This window comes from Microcaecilia unicolor, chromosome 4 (assembly GCF_901765095.1).
Source record: "Microcaecilia unicolor chromosome 4, aMicUni1.1, whole genome shotgun sequence".
Taxonomy (NCBI): Eukaryota; Metazoa; Chordata; class Amphibia; order Gymnophiona; family Siphonopidae; genus Microcaecilia; species Microcaecilia unicolor.
In genome coordinates, this window is record NC_044034.1 from 58,509,946 (window position 1) to 58,535,404 (window position 25,459).

General features: G+C 44.7%; 1 protein-coding gene across 1 annotated transcript in view; it reads left to right on the forward strand.

The window, feature by feature from the left end:
* Positions 1-25,459, forward strand: part of CUL5 (cullin 5) — a 271,181-nt gene that overhangs the window by 108,771 nt on the left and 136,951 nt on the right. The window contains exon 9 of the mRNA XM_030200261.1: positions 23,258-23,388. Coding sequence (XP_030056121.1) covers positions 23,258-23,388 — 131 coding nt within the window. The remainder of the gene's footprint in view (positions 1-23,257; positions 23,389-25,459) is intronic.

Below are 25,459 nucleotides of genomic sequence, written 5' to 3' on the forward strand. Positions count from 1 at the left end.
GCAAAAAGCAGATAAAGAGGATCACTCACTCCAGTCTTGAGTAAATCTTCCTCAGATGCCTCCTAAGTGCCGCGACCAATGAGGCGGCTTGGTTTGGGAAGGAGAACCATCCCCAGTGTTTTCACCCACGCCCGCATTGGATATCGGCCACAATCAGGAGTTGGTTCGCCTCGGCTGCAGAGGAGGCCATCCACACCGCTGCAGAGCTCCTCCACCACAGAGTAGCTCGCAAGCTCCACTGCTGATAGGTCACAAGCTCTGCTGCTGCTGAGTCTGTCCTAAGATATAGTGGATCTCGGAATGGCTGGCTGGTCACGAAAACCGACCCAGTGCCCTCACCCTCCTCATACCTTCATCGGACACCAGTCATAAAGGAAAACCGTTTAGCCCAACTGCATAGGGATATAAACAACAAGAGGACTAATCAAACAGGAGAGAGAGAGTAACCAATCTTTCAACAGTAGCATTTTCAGCCTTCTACTCTGAATTGGATCCCAGCCTAACCACTACAAGAAGACAGGTACCTAACCACTCCATGTGTGTACACCTATATCCCACCACAGACCAACAACTGCAGCATTCTGGTCATCTATAAATTACATCACAGAAAGAACCCAGGTTCACACTGCCATAATGAGGTGGCTTCTACTGATATGCCTGACCTTGCTGGGTATCATGTGTTGTAGCATCGCCACATCCCTGTGATTCATAACTCTGAGAGCCCAAAAAAACCCACACACTGCATGGGCTAATCAACTGATTCTGCAGTCTCCACTAAGGCTGCCACCGGCCCTGAATGTCCCCGCACCACTCACTCTAACCAGGCCAGGTCAGGTCGATCTGCGCCATCTAGGACCTGCATCCTGACGTTCTTGCCCAGACACGTCCCAGCAGTACAATGCAAACCCCATCTAAGAGTACCTGCTGCATATGTCAGTGCCAGATCGGTACGAAATAAGGATCATAATCAAAGATCTCCTTGAATCTAGCGACCTCGGCCTCCTATTTATATCAGAAACCTGGCTTACGGAAGTAGATAGCCCAGACCAACCTCACCTACCCTTTGGCTACAATATTTTACACTCCCCAAGAAGGGGTAAAAGAGGGTGCGGTCTTGCACTCACCTATACAAGCTTCTTTCAGGTTGCTCAAGTTATCTCCTACCTCTCTCCAGAACTAGAATACATTTTACTCACTCTAGACTTTGCCAAATCAGGCCAGAATGGCCACCTTCTCGCTTACCCTCTAACTTCATTACCTCTCTTCCTAACAACTTAGTGAGACCATTCAATAGGGACCCCATCCCATGATCAGATCACTTCAAACTCAGCTTCACCATAGATAATCTGTTTCTCATGCCCATCCAGGCACAAACCCCATAAACTGATATCCACCAGAAGAAAATTAGATGAGACCACCTTCTGGTTCAATCTAAAAGAAGGACTCTATCACCTCAAGCACAGCGAACAATGAATCACTCAAATCACTCTGGGACACTAATGTGAATGTGGTGCTAGACAAAATCCTGTCAATCAGGACCTAAAAGGTTAAGACAACCAAAACGCCCTCATGGTATGCGGAGGAGTTAGCTAAGCTAAAAAGGGAATGCTGATATCTCAAAAAGCAGTGGAGACTAAGCCACTCTTCATCTGCTAAACTTAACTGGAGGCTTGTCTTTCGCCATTACAAGTCTTTCCCTGGTATTAGGAACCACTCTATGGAACTCACTTCCCGAGGACATTAGAACGAACTATAACTGCCAAAGTTTCTGGAAGAACTTAAACACCCTTTTGTTCCCACAGCCAAACAAATGACTGCCCAACTCCAAAGACTTCTCGAGATTCCTGAGACCTTTACAGACTTGATTTTGTTCTCCTCACTGTCCGTAGGCTCTTCTGCTTTCTTGTTGCATATTAGCATCTTGATGTAAATTGCACTAGTTGCAAGCTAGCATTTAATTGTTGTAAACCACAGGGAACCCTGTGTGTGTGTGTGGGGGGGGGGGGGTCTTAGCAGTATATAAACCCTAGTTTGATTTTGATTTGAAAATGGCAGATGCCAGAGAAACCTAAGGCAGAAGCATTGGACAACCTCTTCGACTCCCCACCCCCTGCCCCCAAGGAAACTGTGATAAGTGCCTGTTCACAGAATCCTGAAAGACATAGAGATGAGTGTGCATTTTGAATTGTATTGCCCATTAACAAGAAGGATGAATCTGTGTGTAGAGTAGAAGACTCCCAGACTGAATAAACAGCTGCGAATGAAGAGCCAAAAATTCCAAGAATCACTCCTCAGTGCCCCTGGAAGAGAAGCTTGGACATTGGAGTTTTTTGGCAGAAAATTTATTTAAGATTGCTGTGCTTACTTGCTGCATAGCTTCTTATCTGCTGTTCCATGGACTTGTTCTTGTGGAAACAGTGTGTGCAGTGTTAGGAAGTTTGTAGATGCTTTCTTTTATAAGAAGGCTGAGCAACTCCATTCACTAATGGGGAAGAGTGAAGGGAAGCAGAGCGATTTGGTATTTTCAAAATGGGTATTGGCTCCAGGAGACTCACTTGGCTTCTGGCTTTTCATATCAGATATAATGTACAGGAAAAGCTTGCTGAGGTGCCATGCCATGGAGAGAAGCTGCTACCTTGATCAAGCAGCACAGTCACACTCTTAAAACCCTCTCTAGCCCTACTTCTGACTCTGCCCCACTTTTCTAGGAGGTACCAGAGTAGAGGGCAAAGGAGATCCTTTTACTTTCAAAGACATAGGTATCCTCTTCCCTCCCGCTCTTCACTGTCTAGTTAGGGATCTTGCTCATATCCCAGTCAGCAGACCACCCAAAAATTCCAACCAACACCACAACCCAAACCAGGGATGGAATTTTGACTGGCTTGATGAGAACATAGCCAGCATCCCAGTATCTAAGCTGGACAACCTACCAGTAGAAAAGAGGCTACAGGGTTTTGTGTGTGGGTTTTTTTTTTTTTTTTGCAAACCACTGATTCCTTATAACCACCAGTTGATGAGTTCTGAAAATCATCTGTCTGAATAACATCAGCATATTTTTGAAATTCCACCAGATTGCCCACCAAGAATACCTTGGTCAAGCTATCAACATCTGAAAACACTTGCCTGGTAGCTCTTTTCCTTCTTAGATGCAAATGTGGTTGAATCCATTTCACCAGGGAAAAGAAGGAAGGGAATTATTCCAGGTATTTCCTGATCATGAAAACGACAGGGGATTCTGCCCTTTCTAGGTCTAAGGTCCCTAAACAAGCTTCTAATAAGCGTTCAGAATAATTTCCATGGCCACCCTAATTCCTTCTTTTCAGAAGTAAAGACTGGTTGTGTTCTCTGAACTTAAAGGATGTTTGTATTTACATAGAGATTACATCCCAGTTGCAGGAGGTATCTTTTATTTATCATAGGTAAACATCACTACTGTGTATTGCCATTTGGATCCTTGTCAGCTCCTCGGGTATTCACAATATGCCTTGCAATTATAGCTGCTTAGCTACACAGACAGGGAATGCAGGTGTTTCCCTAGTTGGAGCATATCTTGAGAAGGGACAGGAGGGGTCGATGAGCACAATCATCTGTGTACTAGAATTAGCAAAGTTTGTTATAAAGTACCCTAAGTCCCAACTAAGTCTATCATCACAGTTGGAATTTATTGGAGCTCTGCTAGATAATGACTCAGGCAAAAAGTCTTTTTACCGAAGCAGCAGATCACCAGTCTTGTGTCCATAGTGGTAAAAATGCAGAATTGTCAGCAGACAGCCTGGAACATGTTGAGAATGTTGGGCCACATAGAGGGGCATAATGGAACAGAAACGCCTATCTCCATGGGCGTTTATCTCCGAGAACGGGTCCGTGAAGGGGCGGGGCGGATCGTATTTTTTAAAAGAAAAAGACGCCCATGTTTTATTCGTCAAGGTGTGAGCTGGGCGTTTTTGCTTTTCAGCGATAATGGAATATGAAATCGCCCAGCTCAAAAACGAATAAATCCAAGGCATTGTTCGTGGGAGGGGCCAGGATTCATAGTGCACTGGTCCCCCTCACATGCCAGGACACCAACCGGGGCACCCTAGGGGGCACTTTTACAAAAACCAAATAAAAGGTAAAAGAGCTCCCAGGTGCATAGCACCCTTCCCTTGGGTGTTGAGCCCCCCAAATCCCCCTCAAAACCCACTGCCCACAAGTCTACATCATTACTATAGCCCTAAGAGGTGAAGGGGGGCACCTACATGTGGGTACAGTGGGTTTGGGGGGGTTGGACGACTAGTAGCATTAAGCAGCACAATTGTAACAGGTAGGGGGGGGGATGGGCCTGGGTCCACCTGCCTGACGTCCACTGCACCCCTAACAACTGCTCCAGGGACCTGCATACTGCTGCTTGGGAGGAGGGTATGACATTTGAGGGTGAAAGTAAAAGTTGTGAAACATCATTTGTTGTGGTGGGAGGGGGTTAGTGACCACTGGGGGAGTCAGGGGAGGTCATCCCCGACTCCCTCTGGGGGTCATCTGGTCATTTAGGGCACTTTTGGGGGCCTTATTCGTCAAAAAACAGGGTCCAGGAAAAGTGTCCTAAATTCTAGCTCAAAACTGTTCCATTATCGGCGAAGGGCGCCCATCTCTGTTCGCCCGATAACCACGCCCCAGTTCCGCCTTCGACACGCCTTCGATACGCCCCCGTCAACTTTGTCCGCATCCGCGACGGAGTGCAGTTGAAAGCGTCCAAAGTTCGGCTTTCGATTATACCGCTTTATTTGTTTTTGTGAGAAGAACGCCCATCTCCCGATTTAGGTCGGAACTTGGGCGTTATTCTCGTTCGATTATAAACTGGATAGTCTTGACCATGCATGTTAACATTCCTGGCATCTCTCAATAGACCCTACACATACAGTGGACTCGGGCCACTCATGGGCTGCCAGACATCATATATTTCACAAATCCCTTCGGGACTCTTTTTCTCCTGGTGGACAGTAAAATCCAGTCTGGCATAAGATATGCCATTCCAAATTCTGAAGTATCAAAAACAAACAAAACACCAGAGATGTCTTTTAAATTTTTTTAAAAAATAGCTGGTTATTACAAAAAATAAGTTGGTGACCGCCTGTTGCAGCATCTTTTTTAATTGCTTTTCCCCTTTTTCTGTTGAAGGCAGCCTGTAGCTAAGGAATCTCATGATGTGAGGACTTGCTATCATGTTTTTTTCTCAGGGAAAACCAAGTTGCTCACATACCCATCACCTCAAGTATTCTGCTGAAGCTAAATATGAGGAGAGGCATTTTTGATATAACATCTAAATTAAAATTGTGACGTTTTGCTGAAAATGACAGGCAGTAAGTGGAGCATCTCAAAAGCTTTGAGTGTGTTCTAAACTGGAGAAGCTTTCTGCATGGAGTCAGTCAGCGACATCAGCCATGATGTGACGTTATAGAACATGGCACTTTAAACTGGCAATAGTTTTCAGTTTGTGTTTTGCTTTGTCATTTGTATCTTGCCCTTCTTATCTGCTATGTCACTGCATAAATATTAAATATGTGTGTCAAAGAAAATAGACGAACAATTTGTTGTACCATTTTTTATGTGACTTTATCTATATTTAGCAATCTAAGGGGTCCTTTTTTGAAGCTGCAGGAAAAAGGGCCCTGTGGTAGCGGTAGGGGCAGTTTTTCCCGCACACCAGGGCCCTTTATACTGCAGTCGGTAAAATGCACAAAACAAAAATGGCCACACTGTAAGATAAGTCTTACCATGTGGTCATGTGGCGGGAAACACTTACCACCACCAATTGAGGTGGCTGTAAGATCTCTTGCGGTAACCTGGCGGTAAACGGGCAGCGTATGGTGATGCCCAATTACTGCCATGCTAGAAATAAAAAAAATTCTGGAGCACCAGAAATGGCGCATGCTTGACCCAGAACTACTGCTGGCGGCTGCCTTGGGCTGGTGGTAGTTCAGATTTAGCATGCAGTAAGCCCTCGTTGGACTTATCGCCGCTTTGTAAAAGAACCCTAAGCATACTGTGATTTGCATAAGTCTTCACTGTCTATTATATATTTCAAATTATGCTGTCTAAAAAGTACAATTCAAAATGCATTGCGGTAGGAGTTTGAGAGTGTACTGTGCAGACCAGTAAACAATGTGAAAGCATAATTCTAGAAATATTCAAAACATAATCAAGAAAATAAACCACACCCTTTGACTCGGTACTTGGTGGAAGTCCCTTTTGCAGCAATAAAAGCAAAATGATTTGTACTAAACAAATCTGATTGATTTCTTTGACTGTGTGACCAGAGAACTGGATGGTGGATATGTGTAGATATAGTCTACTTAGATTTCAGTAAGACCTTTGACACAGTCCGTCATAGGAGGCTCATAAATAGTCATCGGGCTAAAGTTAGGACATAAAGTGGTGAACTGGATTGGGAACTGGTTAACTGACAGATAGCAGAGGGTAGTAGTAAAAGGAGTCTACTCAGAGGATAGAAATGGAAGTAGTGGAGTGCCTCAGGGATTGGTACTAGGACCTATTCTATTCAACATACTTGTGAGTGACATTGGTGAAGGGTTAGAAGGAAAAGTTTGCCTTTTTCTGAATGACACCAAGGTTTGCAACAGAGTGGACTCCCCGGAGGGAGTGGACAATATGAGAAGGGATCTACAAAAATTAATATTCTCCGAGGACAAGCAGGCATAATATTCTTACATGGGTGGTGTCATCCACGGAGCGCAGTGCAGATTCTGCCATAGTGCCATGTCACTTTAAAATTTAGAGGCAGTGCCCCCACTGTGCATGCGTGGGTTCCTTCCTGCCCGACACTCAAGTGCGGGACCAGCAGTCTGTCATATTCCATGGAGCAGAGAGGTTGGTTTTCTAATCTCTCAGTGCGTCAAACTTTTGGTGCCTTCCCTTTTTTGGGGATATTTTTTCTTCATATTTTTTTTTTGTGCATTAATTTTGTTCAATTCATTTTTAAAATTATTTTCATTAAAAAATTTTTTTTGGCCATTGGGGCCTCTGAGCCCTTCTATTGCACGGTAAGCTTCGACCATTTTCAGGTACGTGACTACTCAAGCTCCCCGGGTCATAGAACCTTTCAACCTTAGTCGGCTGTTTTTCCCTCCATGGCAACAAGGGTGCCAGGTGGCTTTAAGAAGTGTATTCAATGTAATAGGACCATCTCTGTCACGGACCCCCCATAACTGGTGTACAGGCAAGGACCCAGAGTCCAGCATGAAAAACATTTTGGTTCTGCATCAGCATCATCATCGAGCATGGCAGGGGGTTCGACACGACATAGAATCAGCATTAGGGACGCAATATCGAGAAGGTCCAACGTCGGATTCGATACCATGACCTCGTAATGACTATAGCTATATCCTCTTCGTCGGTGCTACTTGCATTGAGGGACCTGCAATGTAAAAACCTAACAAGCATCGGTCTCCCTCCAGACACTCTGCCAACACCTCTCCTGCATCAACATCCTCGATGCATGGTAAACATCCATTCCACTTTGACCATTCTCTTTCTCTTCAGCTAATTTATTATCGAGAGCCTTCGAGATCTCTTGACGCCTGCACAGGCTATAAATCTCAGCCAGTACTGACGTCTATAGGTGGAAATCTGCGATATGCTCAAGGAAGAGCTCTCAGGGCTGCTGCCCTTGCAGTCTATATAGGCTGACAGAGTGCTTGTGCCACCCTCAGTCCATCCCATTGATACATTGGAGAGACAGTCACGGACGAGTTCCTACACACCGGCTTGGCGTCAATCATTGGGGGCAGCACGAACCCGACTGACAAATGCGTCAACATAAGCAGAGGACCTTTCTCCAATGTCTGAGACTCATCTGCCTCAACACAGAGCAGACACACTAGTCAATGCTCTCTTTTGTGTACTTCTCAAGTCAGGCTCAGACCTCTTCTGGGAGGCACATCAGGACCTCTTAGCTGAGAAGTCCAATGGCATTTCATCTGATCCTTCCCTTCCCTCTGAGAGTGCTGATGACTTCCATAATCTTCATAGGAAAATTCTAGATAGCCATAAACATCTGGCAAGGCAAGCCTTTGATGTCTCTTTATGCATTTCCGCCTTAAGAGTAACAGTGTGGCGTCTTTCCTGGCTCAGGGACTTCAAACTTAAATCTGCTGTCCAGAATTGTCTAGCGGAGGTCCCTTGTCATGGAGATAATTTGTTTGCTGACAAAAGTTGAGTAAGTGATTGACCTAATTAAATATACAGATTCTATAAAAACTCTATCCAGGCCACAGACATCTGCTATCTCTTCTTCTTTTAGAAGATTTGTAGGAGGATTTAGACAGTCCAGTTATCTAAGCATCTAAGCATCCTCTTCCTCACTACACCCCAATGCTTATGTCTGAGGCAGCAGCAGGATCAAAAATCTCAGTCTAAACAAGAACAGTTTTTGACTCCTCCTAGAGAGCATTGCCACCGTACAGTTGCCCGTAGCAAGTGACCTACTGGTAAGAGGAACACACATCCTTTTTCATCCGTTGTGGCCTCTCATAACCTCTGACTACTACCAATGATACAACTGAATGACTGGCTTTGCACTTTAGATCTCAAGGAGACATACATGCCCAGAATGTCCTTCTGCTGTGGGACTCTACACTATCAATACAAGTTATTACTGTTCAGCTTTGTCTTTGGTTCCTCGAGTCTTCATGAAGTGCCTGATAGCAGGTGGGGCATACATGTCTTCCCCTACCTCAATGACTGGTTAATCAAGGTAGCCTTCCGGAAGTTGGCACACACCATAAAGCTCCTAGAACTCTTTCGGTTTGTCATCAATTACCCCAAATCACATCTTCAACCAGTTCAAACCTTAGAGTTCATAGGGCCTCCCTTCAACACTAGTCAGGGCTCAACTGAAAGCAAACAATATACTGCATCTCTTCGCTTAGCTGTTCAAATGCACCAAAGTATCTGCTGGTCAGATGCTCTGTCTACTCAGTCACATGGCTTCAACAGTCCATGTAACACCATTGGCTTGACTCCACATCCAAATTCTTCAGTGGACACTCTCCTCTCAGTGGTCCCAAGCCATGGGATTACTCTCAGCCCGTATTCGAATCACTCCACAGCTACGCCACTCTCTACAGTGGTGGATGGTATCCGAGAATCTCACCTGGGGTCTTCCGTATCTGCCCTCCACATCACAAGGTCCTCACCACAGATGCCTTCATGGTAGCTTGGGGTGATCACCTTGATGGTCTTCATACACAGGGTTCTTGGTCCCTGGGAGAAACGACATCATATCAACCTCTTGGAATTGCAAACAGTCTAGAACGCCCTTAACTTTCCAAGACTGCATTCTCGATCAGATGATACTCATTCACATATGTTCCAGGATATATGCTCCCAACTGTACAGCCCCAGATGCCTTCTTGCTTCATTATATGCCTTTCCCCCCACTATCTCTCATTGGGAAAACTCTTCTCAAACTGTATTGAGACTGAGGAACTATGATTCTAATTGCTCCCTACTGACAAAGTCAAGTCTGGTTCCCTCTTCTTCTAGAATTATTGTCCAAGGAACCGATGAGGTTGGATCCTTTTCCAGCCCCAATAGCACAAAATAAAGGGTCCCTCTTCCATCCATACTTTCACTCTCTAGCCCTGATGACTTGGTTCCTGACAACATAGGTTTACGTTCTTTAAACCTTCCTGATGGAGTCTCAGGATACTCCTAGCATCTAGAAAACCACTTACACAGAAATGTTAGTTTCAAGTGGAAAAGATTTTCCTTCTGGTGTGCAGCCAGAGCACTTGACCTTGCTATGAGCTCTTTGCCTACTCTTATGGAGTACCTCCTCCATCTTTCAGATTTTGGCTTCAAAATTAACTCAGCGTACACTTGAGTGCCATCAGCGCATTTCACTTCAGCATTGATAATAAACCAGTTTCTGTTCATCCTTTTGATAGTAAGATTCATGAAAAGTTTATTTCATTCCAAACCTCCTGTGAAACAACGTCCTGTGCTTTGGGATCTCAGTGTCATCCTTACAGCTCTCATGAAACCTCCTTTTGAGCCATTTCATTCCTGCTCTCTGAAGTTTTTCACATATAAGGTAGTGTTCTTAATAGCTCTTCTGCTAGAAGAGTAAGCGAATTTCAAGCCCTCATGACAGATCCACCTTACACCAGATTCTACAACGACAGGGTTGTACTCCGAACCCACCCCAAATTCCTCCCTAAAGTGGTATCGCAGTTCCACCTCAATTAGTCCATTGTACTCCATGTCTTCTTCCCTAAGCCATACTCTTATCCTGGAGAAGCAGCACTGCATATCTTAGACTGCAAGCATGCTGTAGCATATTATCTAGTGCGTGCAATATCTCATAGGAAGTCCTTCCAACTTTTGGTATCCTTCGACCCTAACAGATTAGGGATACTCATCACCAAACATAGTATCTCTACTTGGCTGGCTGGCTGAGTGTATCTCCTACACGTATACTCAGGCTGGGCTGACCCTTTATGACCAGGTCACTACTGACAGTGTAAGAGCCATGACGGCTTCAGTAGCCCATTTCCACCCTGCCTTCGTTGAAGACATTTGCAAGGCGGCTATGTGGTGGTCTTTCCACACCTTCTCTGCTCACTAGTGTCTGGAGCAGCATTCTAGGCGGGGTAGCTGGTTTGGACAAGCAGTCCTGCTGAATCTTTTTACTACTTAAAAGTCAAATCCACCCTTCGGCCCCGTTTTTTTTCCCACCAGGTTCACTATCCACTTAGTTGCCAAGATGCTAACGAGTCCAACAGGTTTTCAGTAAAAGCTAAGTTACTTACCTGTAGCAGGTGTTTTCTGGGGACAGCAGCATATCCTCTCATACCCCTCCTGCCTCCCTTGAGTTGTCTTCTTAGCTTTAGTACTGTACTGCTGGTCCCGTGCTCTGAGATCAGGCGGGAAGGCATCCGTGTATACTCTGGTGGGGGCACTACCTCAAAGTTTTAAAGTGACAGTGCACTATAACAAGTCTGCACTTGGCTCCGTGGATTACGTCACATATGTGTGAGAATATATGCCTTCTGTCCTCGGAGAACACCTGCTACAGGAACGTAACTTAGCTGAATGGTCAAATGTTTGGCAGTTAAAGTTTATGCGAAGAAGTGCAAAGTGATGCACTTGTGGTATAGAAATCCAAAAGAACAGTATGCGATAGGGCGTGAGAGACTGACATGCATGGATCAAGAGAGAGAGACCTTGGGGTGAGGATCTCAAAGCGACGAAACAATTTGACAAGGCTCTGTCTGTTGCCCGAAGAATGCTAGGCTGCAGAGAGAGGTGCATAACCAGCAGAGGAAAGGAAATGTTGAAGCCCCTGTACAACTCATTGGTGAAGCCCCACTTGGAGTACTGTGTCCAGTTTTGGAGGCCGTATCTCTTCAAGGACACAAAGACTTGAGGCAGTTCTGAGGAAGGCGATAAAAATGGTTTGTTATGATTTGTACCATAAGATGTATGAAAAGAAACCGGATGACTTAAATACGTATACTCTAGAGAAAAGGAGAGAGAGAGAGGTGATATGGTACAGGTATTTAAGTAAGGTATTAATGTTCAAACCTCTTCCAGAGACATGGGGCGGTAGAACTAGAGGGCATGAATTGAAGTTACAGGGAAGTAGATTTAGGAGTAAAATACTTTTTCACAGAGAGGGTAGTAGACATCTGGAATGCCTTTCCAGGAGTAGTGGTATAATTAAAAATGGTGAGCGAATTCAAAAATGCATGAGATATACACAGGGGATGCCTAAATAGAAAGATGATGGAAATACAGCATGGCTATTGAAGTATTATCTTGGGCAAGAGTAGTAGGAGCTGAAGCCGATGCCGGATAGACTTCTATGGCCCATGTCCTGCAAATGACAAAAGACTGAAAGAAAATTGGCCAAATCCAACATGGGGGTACTGTGTCCGATGCTGGACAGACTTCAATGGTCTGTGTCCTTCAAATGGCAAAAGACTGAAAGAAGATTCAGCAACTCCAGCATTGGGGGGATCCAAGGCCAGTACTGGACAGACTTCTATGTTCTCTGTCCTGCAGATGGCAAAAGACAGGTGAAGGTTTGGAACTTTAGTTTTGTAGATCACTTTATCGTTGCATGCTGTGAATGAGGGTGCTGTGCATCTTGGGGGGAAAGGAAGACAGGTAAGTTGAATACTGTCAGCAGTACCTGGTTACAGCCACATATCCCCATCATGTTTGGCTGCCTACGTGGTTGGCATAGTGGAGACTTGATAACCAGCATTTTTAAGCATGGATAATTGGGACCCGCACAGAGTGGATAGACTGGATACACCGTGCGTATGTTTATCTGCTGTAATTTACTGTGAGTTATTTTGGCTAAATCTCTTCCAACCTTGTCCATTGGAGATGATACTATTTTTGTCCATACTTCCTGGCGAAATAGGTCAAGCACCTTCACGTTGGTTAGAGATTATTTATGGACTGCAGTCTTCAGGCCTTGTGATAGCTTTTCTATTTTTTCTTTGTTTCAATAAATTTATATTAAATATTTTCTCCGAGGACAAGCAGGCCTATTATAATCACATGTGGGTAACATGGGTCCCCGTTGCTGGTCCGGAGCTTGTTAACAAGCTTAAAACAGGTTTTTCAGCATGAAATGTGCTCCACCAAGCATGCGTAAGTGCCTTTCTACCCAGCTCAAGAGCATGAGATCATCGGTTCTCATTTTTCTGCGGTGAGGAAAGGACACTTTTATTCCCACTCCTCACAGCTGGTTCAGCCTTTGTACCTCTCTCAGGGTTTTTCTTCATGTTGTTCTTTCCCATATTTTTTAGATTATTTTTTGCCTCTTTTTGAAGTTTCTTTATTTTACCTTACTTGCTGTGCTTTGTGTAGGCTTGAGCTCCGGTTGGGTTTTCCCCTCTTCCTTTTCCTGGTGCTTTGCCCTTTTTAGTACCAGTGAGTTGTTTGATTTGGCCACATACTGGCCATTTTTCCTTTCATGTCATCGAAGGCTCCCAGTTGCTTCAAGCGCTGTGCTCGGTGCAATAGGACCATCTCTAACAAAGACACCCATTCTTGGTGTCTTTAGTGTTTGGGGCCTGAACATATCCCTACAAACTGTATTCTCTGTCTTCGTATGAAGAAGAGAACACAGTTTGCCAGAGAGGCTCAGAGAGACAAGATTTTTGGAGCCAGGTCTGATGCCTCTTCGTCAGTGTCTTTGGTGGCGTCGGCATCTGGTATTGCATCGGGTGCGTCGGTCCATATGGCTGCAAGACCCTTGCACACTGGGAGTGCATTGAGTGGATCTCCACCTGCCTTGATGCCGGCCGCTATGCAGACCCCGGACCAATCGGTGTTGTACCCGACCCCAAGGCAACATGAGGACTCAATGTTGTCCTCTTCGGCACCGGGGAGCATTGATGTCAGGCATCAGAAGAAGCATCAGTATCGATTTCCTCTTGATGCATGGTACTGAGAGCTCCGGGGTCTCTGAAGGTTTCACCAGTCCCTGAGAAGCATCAGCGCCAGAAGGACTGCTACCCCTCCAAACAGGAGGTGCCTATATGTGGGTCTCCACACAGCCAGGACCAGGCACCCGCTTCAACCCTGCAGGTTCAGCAGCCTGCTTATACACCGGCACCTCAGTCTTTCCCAATGTTGGCCCTCAATGAGTTCCTCAGGGCCTTGCTTCCTGAGCTTTTGGCAGGGTTCTTGCAGAGTGCACATGTCTGGGTTGCTCGTGCCAGCCATGTCTCTTGCTTCAGTCCCGCATGGCTACCAGCCTGCAGTGAGCTCTCCGATGCCGATATCGCCAGTATCGGCACATTCTTGACATCGGAGAAAGCTTCGCTAGAGTTGAGGCTGGAGCCGACACCTTAATGCCCCTCTCGGGGTCATGGTACCTCTTTGTAGTGGCAGCTTGGTCTCAGCGCTGCCAAGAGGAGTTCTTGGCTGACACTGACAAGTGCTCATGGGACTCAGAAGACGATCCATGGTACTTCTCAGAGGAGGAGTCCTGTGGCATTCCATATGATCCCTCCTCTCTACAGGAAAGGAGGAAGTCTCCACCTGAGAGCCTTTCCTTCCCATCTTTTGTGAAGCTGTTACCTCTAGTAACAGTTCTCTTGATTTTAAACAAATTTTAACTTTCCTTTATTTTACTTTATCATTAACATTTTTTGTCAATATTCACAACAATAGTGCTCCATGCCTTATCCTCTAATCCCAAATCATTCATACGCTCACTCATCCAACTATTTCCAACTGGACCCCGCTCTACCAATGAAATAACATTCCACCAGATTACAAGAAATCTTATCTTGTTTCTATACATCAGATTAATTGTACTGTCACAAGTCCAATGTCCTTAAATTAGGCACTGTATTTAAAGTTTTCTAAAGATGGTTCCACTTATCTGGTAAATGTTTTAGCTGATCTTTTAGTAGGTGCAAGGGTGTTCCGTCGCGTTGGTTCTACAAAGCTCAAAACAAATATCACTCTCCTGTTTTGTTTGAGAAAAGTCTCTGTTCTCGCTTTAACATCTATACTGTTTCACTGCATGTCATCGCAATGAGGTAGACTTTCTTAAATTGTAGCTGTAATCACTGGAGCCCTACGCGTTTTGCTGTTTGGCGTCTTCAGGGGCTTCAGTTCTAAACATAAAAATAAGGCATAGAAGCACTATGCTTCCTAAGTTTTCCCCTTATTTTCTCTATATCAATCACACTCAATATAACTGCCTACCTTATGATTTACTGTACTTTATTCCGTGGCTTCTTCCGTACCAGTCTCCTCTTTGGTATTCAGGAAATGGCGCCTGCCTTTTCGCTAACGCTACACATGCACAATGGTATCAATCTTTCTGTCATGGAGGCTGCCCTATTTTATAGACCCACCCACTCTACTTCCTTATTCAGGCCCATAGGGGTCACTGTTTTCCACTAATATATCATATGTTGTTCTGCCTGCATCATCTTTTATAACACATTCCCTCCTCTGTTCAAATCCATCTGTTTTAATACTACAAATCTTAATTCTTCTGCTGTATGATTCTTGCTGAGCCAATGTTTTACTAAAGGGGTGTCCACTTTTTGTAGTCTAATATTGCTAAGATGTTGGGCTATTCTGTACTTCACTTTTTTTTACAGTCTGACCTATGTAAAGTACATAAGTACATAAGTACATAAGTAGTGCCATACTGGGAAAGACCAAAGGTCCATCTAGCCCAGCATCCTGTCACCGACAGTGGCCAATCCAGGTCGAGGGCACCTGGCACGCTCCCCAAACGTAAAAACATTCCAGACAAGTTATACCTAAAAATGCGGAATTTTTCCAAGTCCATTTAATAGCGGTCTATGGACTTGTCCTTTAGGAATCTATCTAACCCCTTTTTAAACTCCGTCAAGCTAACCGCCCGTACCACGTTCTCCGGCAACGAATTCCAGAGTCTAATTACACGTTGGGTGAAGAAAAATTTTCTCCGATTCGTTTTAAATTTACCACACTGTAGCTTCAACTCATGCCCTCTAGTCCTAGTATTTTTGGATAGCGTGAACAGTCGCTTCACATCCACCCGATCCATTCCACTCATCATTTTATACACTTCTATCATATCTCCCCTCAGCCGTCTCTTCTCCAAGCTGAAAAGCCCTAGCCTTCTCAGCCTCTCTTCATAGGAAAGTCGTCCCATCCCCACTATCATTTTCGTCGCCCTTCGCTGTACCTTTTCCAATTCTACTATATCTTTTTTGAGATACGGAGACCAGTACTGAACACAATACTCCAGGTGCGGTCGCACCATGGAGCGATACAACGGCATTATAACATCCGCACACCTGGACTCCATACCCTTCCTGATAACACCCAACATTCTATTCGCTTTCCTAGCCGCAGCAGCACACTGAGCAGAAGGTTTCAGCGTATCATCGACGACGACACCCAGATCCCTTTCTTGATCCGTAACTCCTAACGCGGAACCTTGCAAGACGTAGCTATAATTCGGGTTCCTCTTACCCACATGCATCACTTTGCACTTGTCAACATTGAACTTCATCTGCCACTTGCACGCCCATTCTCCCAGTCTCGCAAGGTCCTCCTGTAATCGTTCACATTCCTCCTGCGACTTGACGACCCTGAATAATTTGTGTCATCGGCGAATTTAATTACCTCACTAGTTATTCCCATCTCTAGGTCATTTATAAATACATTAAAAAGCAACGGACCCAGCACAGACCCCTGCGGGACCCACTAACTACCCTCCTCCACTGAGAATACTGGCCACGCAATCCTACTCTCTGCTTCCTATCTTTCAACCAGTTCTTAATCCATAATAATACCCTACCTCCGATTCCATGACTCTGCAATTTCTTCAGGAGTCTTTCGTGCGGCACTTTGTCAAACGCCTTCTGAAAATCCAGATATACAATATCAACCGGCTCCCCATTGTCCACATGTTTGCTTACCCCCTCAAAAAAATGCATTAGATTGGTGAGGCAAGACTTCCCTTCACTAAATCCGTGCTGACTTTGTCTCATCAGTCCATGTTTTTGTATATGCTCCGCAATTTTATTCTTAATAATAGCCTCCACCATCTTGCCCGGCACCGACGTCAGACTCACCGGTCTATAATTTCCCGGATCTCCTCTGGAACCCTTCTTAAAAATCGGAGTAACATTGGCTACCCTCCAGTCTTCCGGTACTACACTCGATTTTAGGGACAGATTGCATATTTCTAACAGTAGCTCCGCAAGTTCATTTTTTAGTTCTATTAATACTCTGGGATGAATACCATCAGGTCCCGGTGATTTACTACTCTTCAGCTTGCTGAACTGACCCATTACATCCTCCAAGGTTACAGAGAATTTGTTTAGTTTCTCCGACTCCCCCGCTTCAAATATTCTTTCCGGCACCGGTGTCCCCCCCAAATCCTCCTCGGTGAAGACCGAAGCAAAGAATTCATTTAATTTCTCCGCTACGGCTTTGTCCTCCTTGATCGCCCCTTTAACACCATTAACAGCCACTTTTGTGAAGGAGATGGTAGCTGCCATCCCAGTGTATTTGGAAGTGGAGGACGAGCCCAGGGCTAAGATGTTTGAGGTTTTGCACTACGACTCTCCTCCTAGAGAGGCTTTGACAATCCTGCTTCATGAGATCTTACAGGACGTTCAGGTGAAGAACTGGGATTTCCTTCTGTCAGTCCCTTTCCTCCCCAAGAAGATTGATACCATGTACCAGATTCAGTCTTCTCCTGGGTTTGATAGGCTCTAGTTGCCTCATCATTCCCTAGTGGTAGAATCCATGCTCAAAAGGGCCAGGAGTTGTAGGAATTACGCTTCGGCACCTCTGCCAGAAAAGCTAGAAGCCTGGTTTATTTTGGGCAGAACATTTAACAGGCCTCTATGCTCATCTCCCCGTATCCAATCGTACCAGTTCTACACAAGCCTGTACTTGCGGTCCATGGTGCACAGTATGTCTGCTTTGGTGCTCTCTCTCTCTCCAGAGCAGGCTGAATCTGTTCATCAACTGGTTAAGCAGCGGATGGTGTGTCGTACGTTCTTGGCCAGGGGCACCTATGACACTTTTGATGCGGTCTCTAGGATTTCTGCCCAGAGTATAGCAATGCACAGACTCACATGGCTGCGCATCTCTGACTTGGACCTGGCGGTTCAGCAGAGATTGGCTGATGCCACATGTCGGGGGGGGGGGGATAATCTTTTTGGAGAGAAGGTGGAGGAGGTCGCTGACCTCATCAAGAAACACACTGATACCATCGATAATCTCTCTCACCGGACACCTTCTGCGCCTGCCTTCTGTAGGAAGCTTTTTGGCAAGTCAGAGTAATTATTATTTAGAGAGGCATAGGTGCTCCACTTCTCGCCCTCCTCAGCAGGCTCAGCGCCAGCACGTTCGATCTTGTCAACAGTGTGCACCTAAAGCCCAGGAGTCTGCCCAGTCAAAGCAGGGGGCGAACCTTTGACTGGCTCCATTAGAGCATAGCTGCTGTAAAAGTGATCATCCTGGATGACTTTCCTGTCAGGGAGAGGCAGAAGTTTTACCAAGAAAGGTGGCTCCTTGTAATCTATGGTCAGTGGGTTCTTCAAATATAGTCTGTTTCGGTTACGATCTGCATTGGTTACAGAGACCAAGTGATTGCCCACCGAGAGCATATCGCATCAGCTTTCAGCACAAGCCTGTACTTGCAGAGGAACTCTCCGCCCTTGTCGAGGTCTGTGCAGTCGAACCCGTTCCACCAGGGGAAGAAGGGAAGGAATTCTATTCCAGGTACTTCCTTGTGCAAAAGAAGACAGGGGGGATGCGTCCCATCCTAGACCTAAGCGGCCTGAACAAATTCCTGGTCAAAGAAGAGTTCAGGGTGGTTTCCCTGGGCACTCTTCTTCCCATACTTCAGGAAGATGATTGGCTATGCTGTCTGAAAAAGGATGCTTATGCTCATATCCAGGTACTTCCAGCTCAAAGGAAGTATCTTTGAGTTTGGCTGGGGACATTTCACTTTGTATCTCATGTTGCCTTTTGGCCTCATGTTGGCTCCCAGGGTTTTCACCATGTCATGTAGTAGTTGCAGCGTCGCTACTCAGACTCCTATGTTTATCCCTATCTGGATGACTGGCTAGTGAAGAGCAGGCTGTGGGACAGTGTTCAAGAGTTTGCTACTAGGGTTCGTTTTAAACTACCCCAAGTTCCATCTGCTCTGTATCCAGCAGTTGGAGCTCATTGGAGACCTGCTAGACACTCTGCTCGGGCTTTTCTCCCTATGACTTGGGCAGACACTCTTGTCGCCCTTGCCACTTGAGTCCGAGCAGCTTGGCAGATCACCACCTAGTAGATGTTGAGATTCTTGGGCCACATGGCCTCTACTGTTCATGTGACACCCATGGAATATTTTCATGTTTGAACTGCTCAGTTGACCCTAGATTCCCAGTGGTGTCAGGCCATGGGGAACCTAGAGGATGTCATCTGAGTTCTGCCAGAGCTAGTTCAGACCATGCTCTGCTGGATAATTTGATCCTAGGACTACCGTTCCAAATTCCACAGCCCACAAAGATGCTGACAATATCTAGGGTGGGGAGCTCACGTAGATGGGTTTCACACTGAAGGTGCTTGGTCAGCCCAGGAAGCAGATCTCCAAGTCAACCTTCTGGATCTCCTGGTGATCTGGAATGCTGTAAAGGCTTTCAGGGATCGGCTGAACAACCAAATCTGTACTCATTCAAACAGACAATCAGATTGTCATGTACTACATGAACAAGAAGAGGGGCATCAGATCATGCCCTTTGTGTTAGGGGGTCATCTGGATATGGTGTTGGGTACACCTGTGCAGGATGCTCCTCAAGGCCACTTACCTGGCGGGCAAATCCAAAAGCCTGGCCAACAAACTGAGCAGGGTCACGCAACCGCACGAGTGATCCCTCAGCATGGATGTTGCCCACGAGATCTTTTGAGCATAGGGCACCCCCTCGGTGGATCTGTTTGCCACTCAAACCAATCACAAAGTCCCTCGGTTCTGTTCCAGGCTCCAGGCCCATGAGAGGCTAGCGTCTGATGTCTTCCTCCTCCGTTGAGGGACAGGAGTTCTGAATGCATATCCTCCCATTCTTTTTGTGGGGAAGACTTTTTTTTGAAACTCAAGCAAGTCTTCAGGACCATGATCCTGATCGATCCCTAATGGCCCAGCCAGATCTGATTCCCTCTTCTTCTGGAGTTATCCTCTGAGGAACTGTGGAGAATGGAGTGTTTTCTGACCCTCATCATGCAGAGCAAGGGATCTCTTCTGCATCCCAATCTACGGTCTCTGGCCCTCACAGTCTGGATGTTGAGAGCTTAAAATTTGCTTCCTTGTATCTTCCTCATGATGTCTTCAGTCTTGCTGGCTTCTATGAAAGATTCCAATAAGAGATGTTATTCTTTCAAATGGAGGAGGTTTGCTGTCTGATGTGAGGGCAAGGCCATGGATCCTATATTCTGCCCTACATAGACCCTGCTTGAATACCTTCTGCACCTCTCCAAGTCTGGTGTCAACACCAACTCTGTAAAGTTTCACCTCAGTGCTATTAGTGCTTATCATCAACATGTAGAGGGTAAGCCTATCTCTGGACAGCCTCTAGTTTGCTTCTTGAGAGGTTTGCTGTTGACAAAGCCCCCTGTCATACCTCCATCTGTGTCGTGGAACCTTATTGACTTTCTTACCCAGCTATTGAAAGTTCCTTTTGAGCCACTTGATTCCTGTTATCTGAAGTAGTTGACCCGGAAGGTGATATTTTTGGTGGCTGTTACTTCAGCTTGCAGGGTCAGGTGAGCTTCAGACCTTAGTAGCGGATGCACCTTATATGAAGTTTCACCATAATAAAGTAGTCCTCCGCATGCACCCTGAGTTCCATCTGATGGTTAGCTTAAGAGTTAAAGGTATTAGTTTTATGTTTTGGAGTTACATCTGAGCCAGTCGATTCTCTTGCCATCATTCTTTCCCCTACCTCATGCCCATCCTGGTGAAAGCATACTGCACACCTTGGACTGCAAGCGAGCATTGACCTTTTACTTGGAGCGGACTAGACCCTACAGACAATCCACCCAACTTTCGTTTCTTGCCATCGGGAAACACTGCATATCTATTTTGCTTGCAGATTGCATTTTTTTCACTTATGCCCAGGCTGGGCAGACCCTTGAGGGTTATGTCAGGACTCACAATGTCAGAGCCATGGCGTCAATAGCCCACTTGGTCAGCTTTCATTGAAGAAATTCTCTAAATGTCTTGTTTCAGTTGTGTCCTTCAAGGATACTCCACACCGAACCATGCGCTCCTGGGTGACTGTTGGCTCCCCCCCCCCCCCCCCCATTCTAGTTTAAAAGCTGCTCTATCTCCTTTTTAAAGGTTAGTGACAGCAGCCTGGTTCCATCCACAGATAGGTTGTTATACACAGATGGGGAGAATCGGGACCAATCTCCCCTTCCCTTTAATTTTACAATAGCTTTCATACCTCTCCTCTCGTTTTTGAGCCAAAAATTTCCTAGTTTTGGATCCAAATTCAAATAGACACTGCTTTAAGAGCTGTCTAAGGAACTCCACTTCCTCAGCTTGTAGCTCCTAAAGTTCCCTCCTAAAACGGCCAGCTCTGTCTCCCCTTCCACAGATGGTTTCCTTTTATGCTGTTGCTCCCAATGCTGTACTTGTTATCAGATTTTCTACTGGATTCAAGTATGAGCCACTGAAACACTCATTTTCTTCCTGCTGAGTAACACAATTGTTGCTGTTGCTTTTGCTTTATGCTTTGGATCTTTGTCCTGATAGAAGGTGAATCTTCTACCCAGTCCCAGTTCTATTGCAGACTGGAACAGGTTTCCCTCCAGGATCTCTCTGTATTTTGCACCATCCGTCTTTCCCTTGAGCTGCATACATTTACTTGTACCCAGTTCTTCAAAGCATTCCTACATGATAATGCTGCCACCATCATTGAGATGAGCAGGTGAATGTGCTGGGTTTGTTTTATGTCGCACATCATGGAGAATACAGACTCTGATTAGGTTCCAAAATCTTTTCCCACATGGATGTGGTGGCCCCCTAAAATGTTTCTGTGCAGTAGCAAATCACATAGATTTTCTTCAGTATTAGTTCCTTTTTTTTGCCCTTCTCTCATACAGGCCATCTTAGTGTCCTAATCTTTAAACTGTTAAAACAGCCAACATTTTTACAGTCTGAGATAGAGACCTGTGTAGTTTTGTTAAATTAATCTTGGGTCTCTGTGACCTTGCTCATCAGTTTCCTTATCTCGGGGTTTTCACTTTGAAGGAATTGCCTGATCAAGGCAGTGTCTTGGTGGTTCCAGACTGCTTTCATTTTACAGTGATTGTCCTGACCAGGGTTATTCAAGCACATTGCAGTTTTATTGTAGCTTTCCTTTAGTATTTACCTTTTGAATAATTTTATCCAGAAGTTCTTTTATCTGCTCTGTGTTCATGTATTCAGACCTTGCTTCAAACTCACTTCATGCAGCAGAAACAGCCTGGTTCTTCATTCAAGAATATTTGAATCATCTCAGCTACTGTGAGTTGAATGCAAGTTGACTCTGTTTAACTTATTATGGGCCTTGTTATGGCAGTATTTGGTAACAAAGCTAATTTGGATTTGCTGTTATAAAGTTTGTGTTAGTACCTGATTTACCACTCTTTAGGGTCCTTTTAGAGCAGTTTACAATAATAACATTTAAAAGAAGACGGGAAATACAATATAAGAAAGAAAAGAGGACAGGTAATCTGGCAGATCTCGGGGTTTCCTGGCGTAGATTCTTCTTATTGATGGGACTAAGTAGGAGGGGGATCATAGGTGGAAAACGTTTTGAGATCTGTGTCAAATTTAGCAAAAAAGCGTTTTTGATATAAGGTCTATTGCAGATGGAACAAGATGTAAAACTTGTGCAACCAAGACTTTTGTTTCTTATTAGTTACTTTTGAATACTGGTATTTTTAATCATTGTTCTTTAATAGTGAAAGTGTATGATATGTTGTGTAAGTCAGTGAAACAGACTCCTACTGTAATGCATTTTTTACCAGATATTGGGGATTATTTTAGAAGTATTTACACAGATAGCGTACACTGTAAATGGTGATTTGAGAAAGCCACTTGTTGCATGGTGGCGACGTGGTTTGGGTGTGCCTTTGCTACAAAAATCTACATGTGTATTTCCCATTTTACAAGGGAGTATATGTTTATGGGGAAATTTTTCTGCTTCGGGTTTTACACCATCTCAAAAACACCCATAGAATTTTTAAAAGTGTGCTCATTTCAGCCAAAGCTTTAAGAGAGGAATAATTTTTCCTTAATTCTCTGTTTATTTCCACAACCAAAATGAAGAACAATAAAAATTGTGACCTCATTACCAATTGGCTGCACTTACACATCTGGTTTTGTAAAGTTGAACATACATATGTGGAAGTACTAACACTTCTATCTCTAAGCTACCGGGTTTGTACTGCTTATTTTTTCCATGTATGTACTTGTAAATGGCTGCACCTGCTGTGTATGCTGGCAAATACACATGCACTCCTGTGTGTCCTTATAGGTGTTTTACACAAGGCTCTGCATTCACTAGATCATTTTGTAAAATACTGCTGGAACTGAGTATCTGATCAGGCAATTGGATTTCTGATCTCAAAATGCTACGTAAAATGAGCTTTACTATTAGATGTGGTCCTTGCGTAATTGTTGTAGGCTGATTACCTAAGAGTGTGAAATTTTTGTTTTTTGTTTTTTCAGAGTTACATTTAATGTTTTCTCTTATGGATAAAGTTCCTAATGGAATCGAGCCCATGTTAAAAGATTTGGAAGAGCATATTGTTAGTGCTGGATTAGCAGATATGGTAGCAGCTGCTGAAACTATTACTACTGTAAGTGCAAGCAGTTATCTTTTAAGCATATTTTTCTGTGCAGATAAAACAAGATACTCCTCAATAGACTTCTGAATATATCTGGAGAAGAGGAATAAGGGAAACATGGCAAATGCAATGGATCGTATGAGTACTTAGTATAGAGGGGCATTTTCGAAAGAAACGTCTAAGTTGGAATTTGGACGTCTTTGTAGGATGTCCAAATTCAGAGGCGGGGAAAAGGTCACTTTCGAAAAAAGATGGACGTCCATCTTTGTGTTTGAAAGTACCTTGAATGCCCTTGGAATTGGACGTCTTTGATTTTCAGACATTTTGGAAACCAAAGACGTCCAAGTCTAAAACATTCGAATTCAAGCTATTTGGACATGGGAGGAGCCAGCATTTTTAGTACACTGGTCCCCCTGACATGCCAGGACAACAGTTGGGCACCCTAGGGGGAACTGCAGTGGACTTCATAAACTGCTTCCAGGTACACAGCTCCCTTATCTTGTGTGTTGAGCCCCCCAAAACCCATGACCCTCAACTGTACACCACTACCATAGCCCTTACGTGTGAAGGGTGCACCTATATGTGGGTACAGAGGGTTTCTGGTGGGTTTTGGAGGGCTCTCTGTTTCCTCCACAAATGTAACAGGTAGGGGGTGTGGGCCTGGGTCCACCTGTCTGAAGTGCACTGCACCTAGTACTAAACTACTCCAGGGACCTGAGTATGACATCTGAGGCTGGCATAGAAGCAGGCAAGTAATATTTTTAATCATGTTTTTTGAGGGTGGGAGGTGGTTATATTTTTAACCATGTTTTTTGAGGGTGGGAGGGGGTTAGCGACCACTGGGGGAGTAACGGTAGGTGATCCCCAATTTCCTCCAGTGGTTATCCGGTCATTTCAGGCACCTTTTTGTGCCTTATTCATAATAAAAACAGGTCTGGGTGAAAACTTCCAGGTTTTATTCTGGACGTCTTTGCTTTTTTCCATTATGGCTCAAAGACGTCCAAGTCTTAGGAACGCCCAAGTCCTGCCTTGACCAGGCCTCCGATACGCCCCCTTGAGATTTGGACGTCCTTGCGACGGACTTCTGAAAAAGATGTCCAAAATTGGGTTTCGATTATACTGATTTGGATGTCTCTGTGAGATGGACATCCAAGTGCCAATTTATGTCACTTTTTGGATGTCCATCTCTTTCGAAAATGAGCCTGATAGTATATTGAAGCATGGTTATCCAACTAGAGGGAGACCCATCATTTTACTGTACAGGGAAAAATGACGTTTCATACTCTGAATTATTTCTGAACTGAATTTTCACTCTTAGTTGATGACATTAGAGAGAAATATCTTAGTATCTTAGTGTATTCATCTCCAAAGTCCCATGTTACTGTCAAACTGAGCAGATACGACTTGGAAGAGCAAAAGCCCGAAGACAGGGCAGAGGTCTTGATGTAATAGTGACTTAAGTAGTGGAGTACTTTATAAAATGTGCTGTAACCAAGCAGATTGACCTGGGTGAGGAGCAGGATGAGGTGATTCTTCCTTCTAGTGTTGTGGCTAGCTAGTCGGGAGGTGAGATGAGTGGTGCAATAGGTAAATTCACATCATATTTAAAGTAGGACAAAATTTACATAGTCTGATATTTCTATACCAAGTCACAGAGAAACTCAAGGAGTGTTCACTATATTAAGGATACAAAATAAATCGCACAATATAAATCAAAACAATTAATTACCACCCACAAAATGCAAACAAACAAAAAAACCCCAAACAAACCTAAAAAGCCAAATATGAGCTATCCTCTACAAACATAATTTTCCATTTCTATGCAGGGGCAGTCAGAGCAGCTTCAGAATGTTTAGAAATCGCTCCACTGAAGCACAGCTATGTACATATGGCTGCACCACACATAACCCCCCCCCTTTCCTTCTGTGTTATGAACATTAGGGGCCCTACTGCATCAATTTTCAAATGCTGTCAGTATTCAGGTACTGGAGTCCCACCTCTTTGCTACCCTGCTTTGTTTTCCAGTTTGCATATTCATAAGCAAACTTATTTGTGCATACAGAGGGATGACAAGATGGACAGA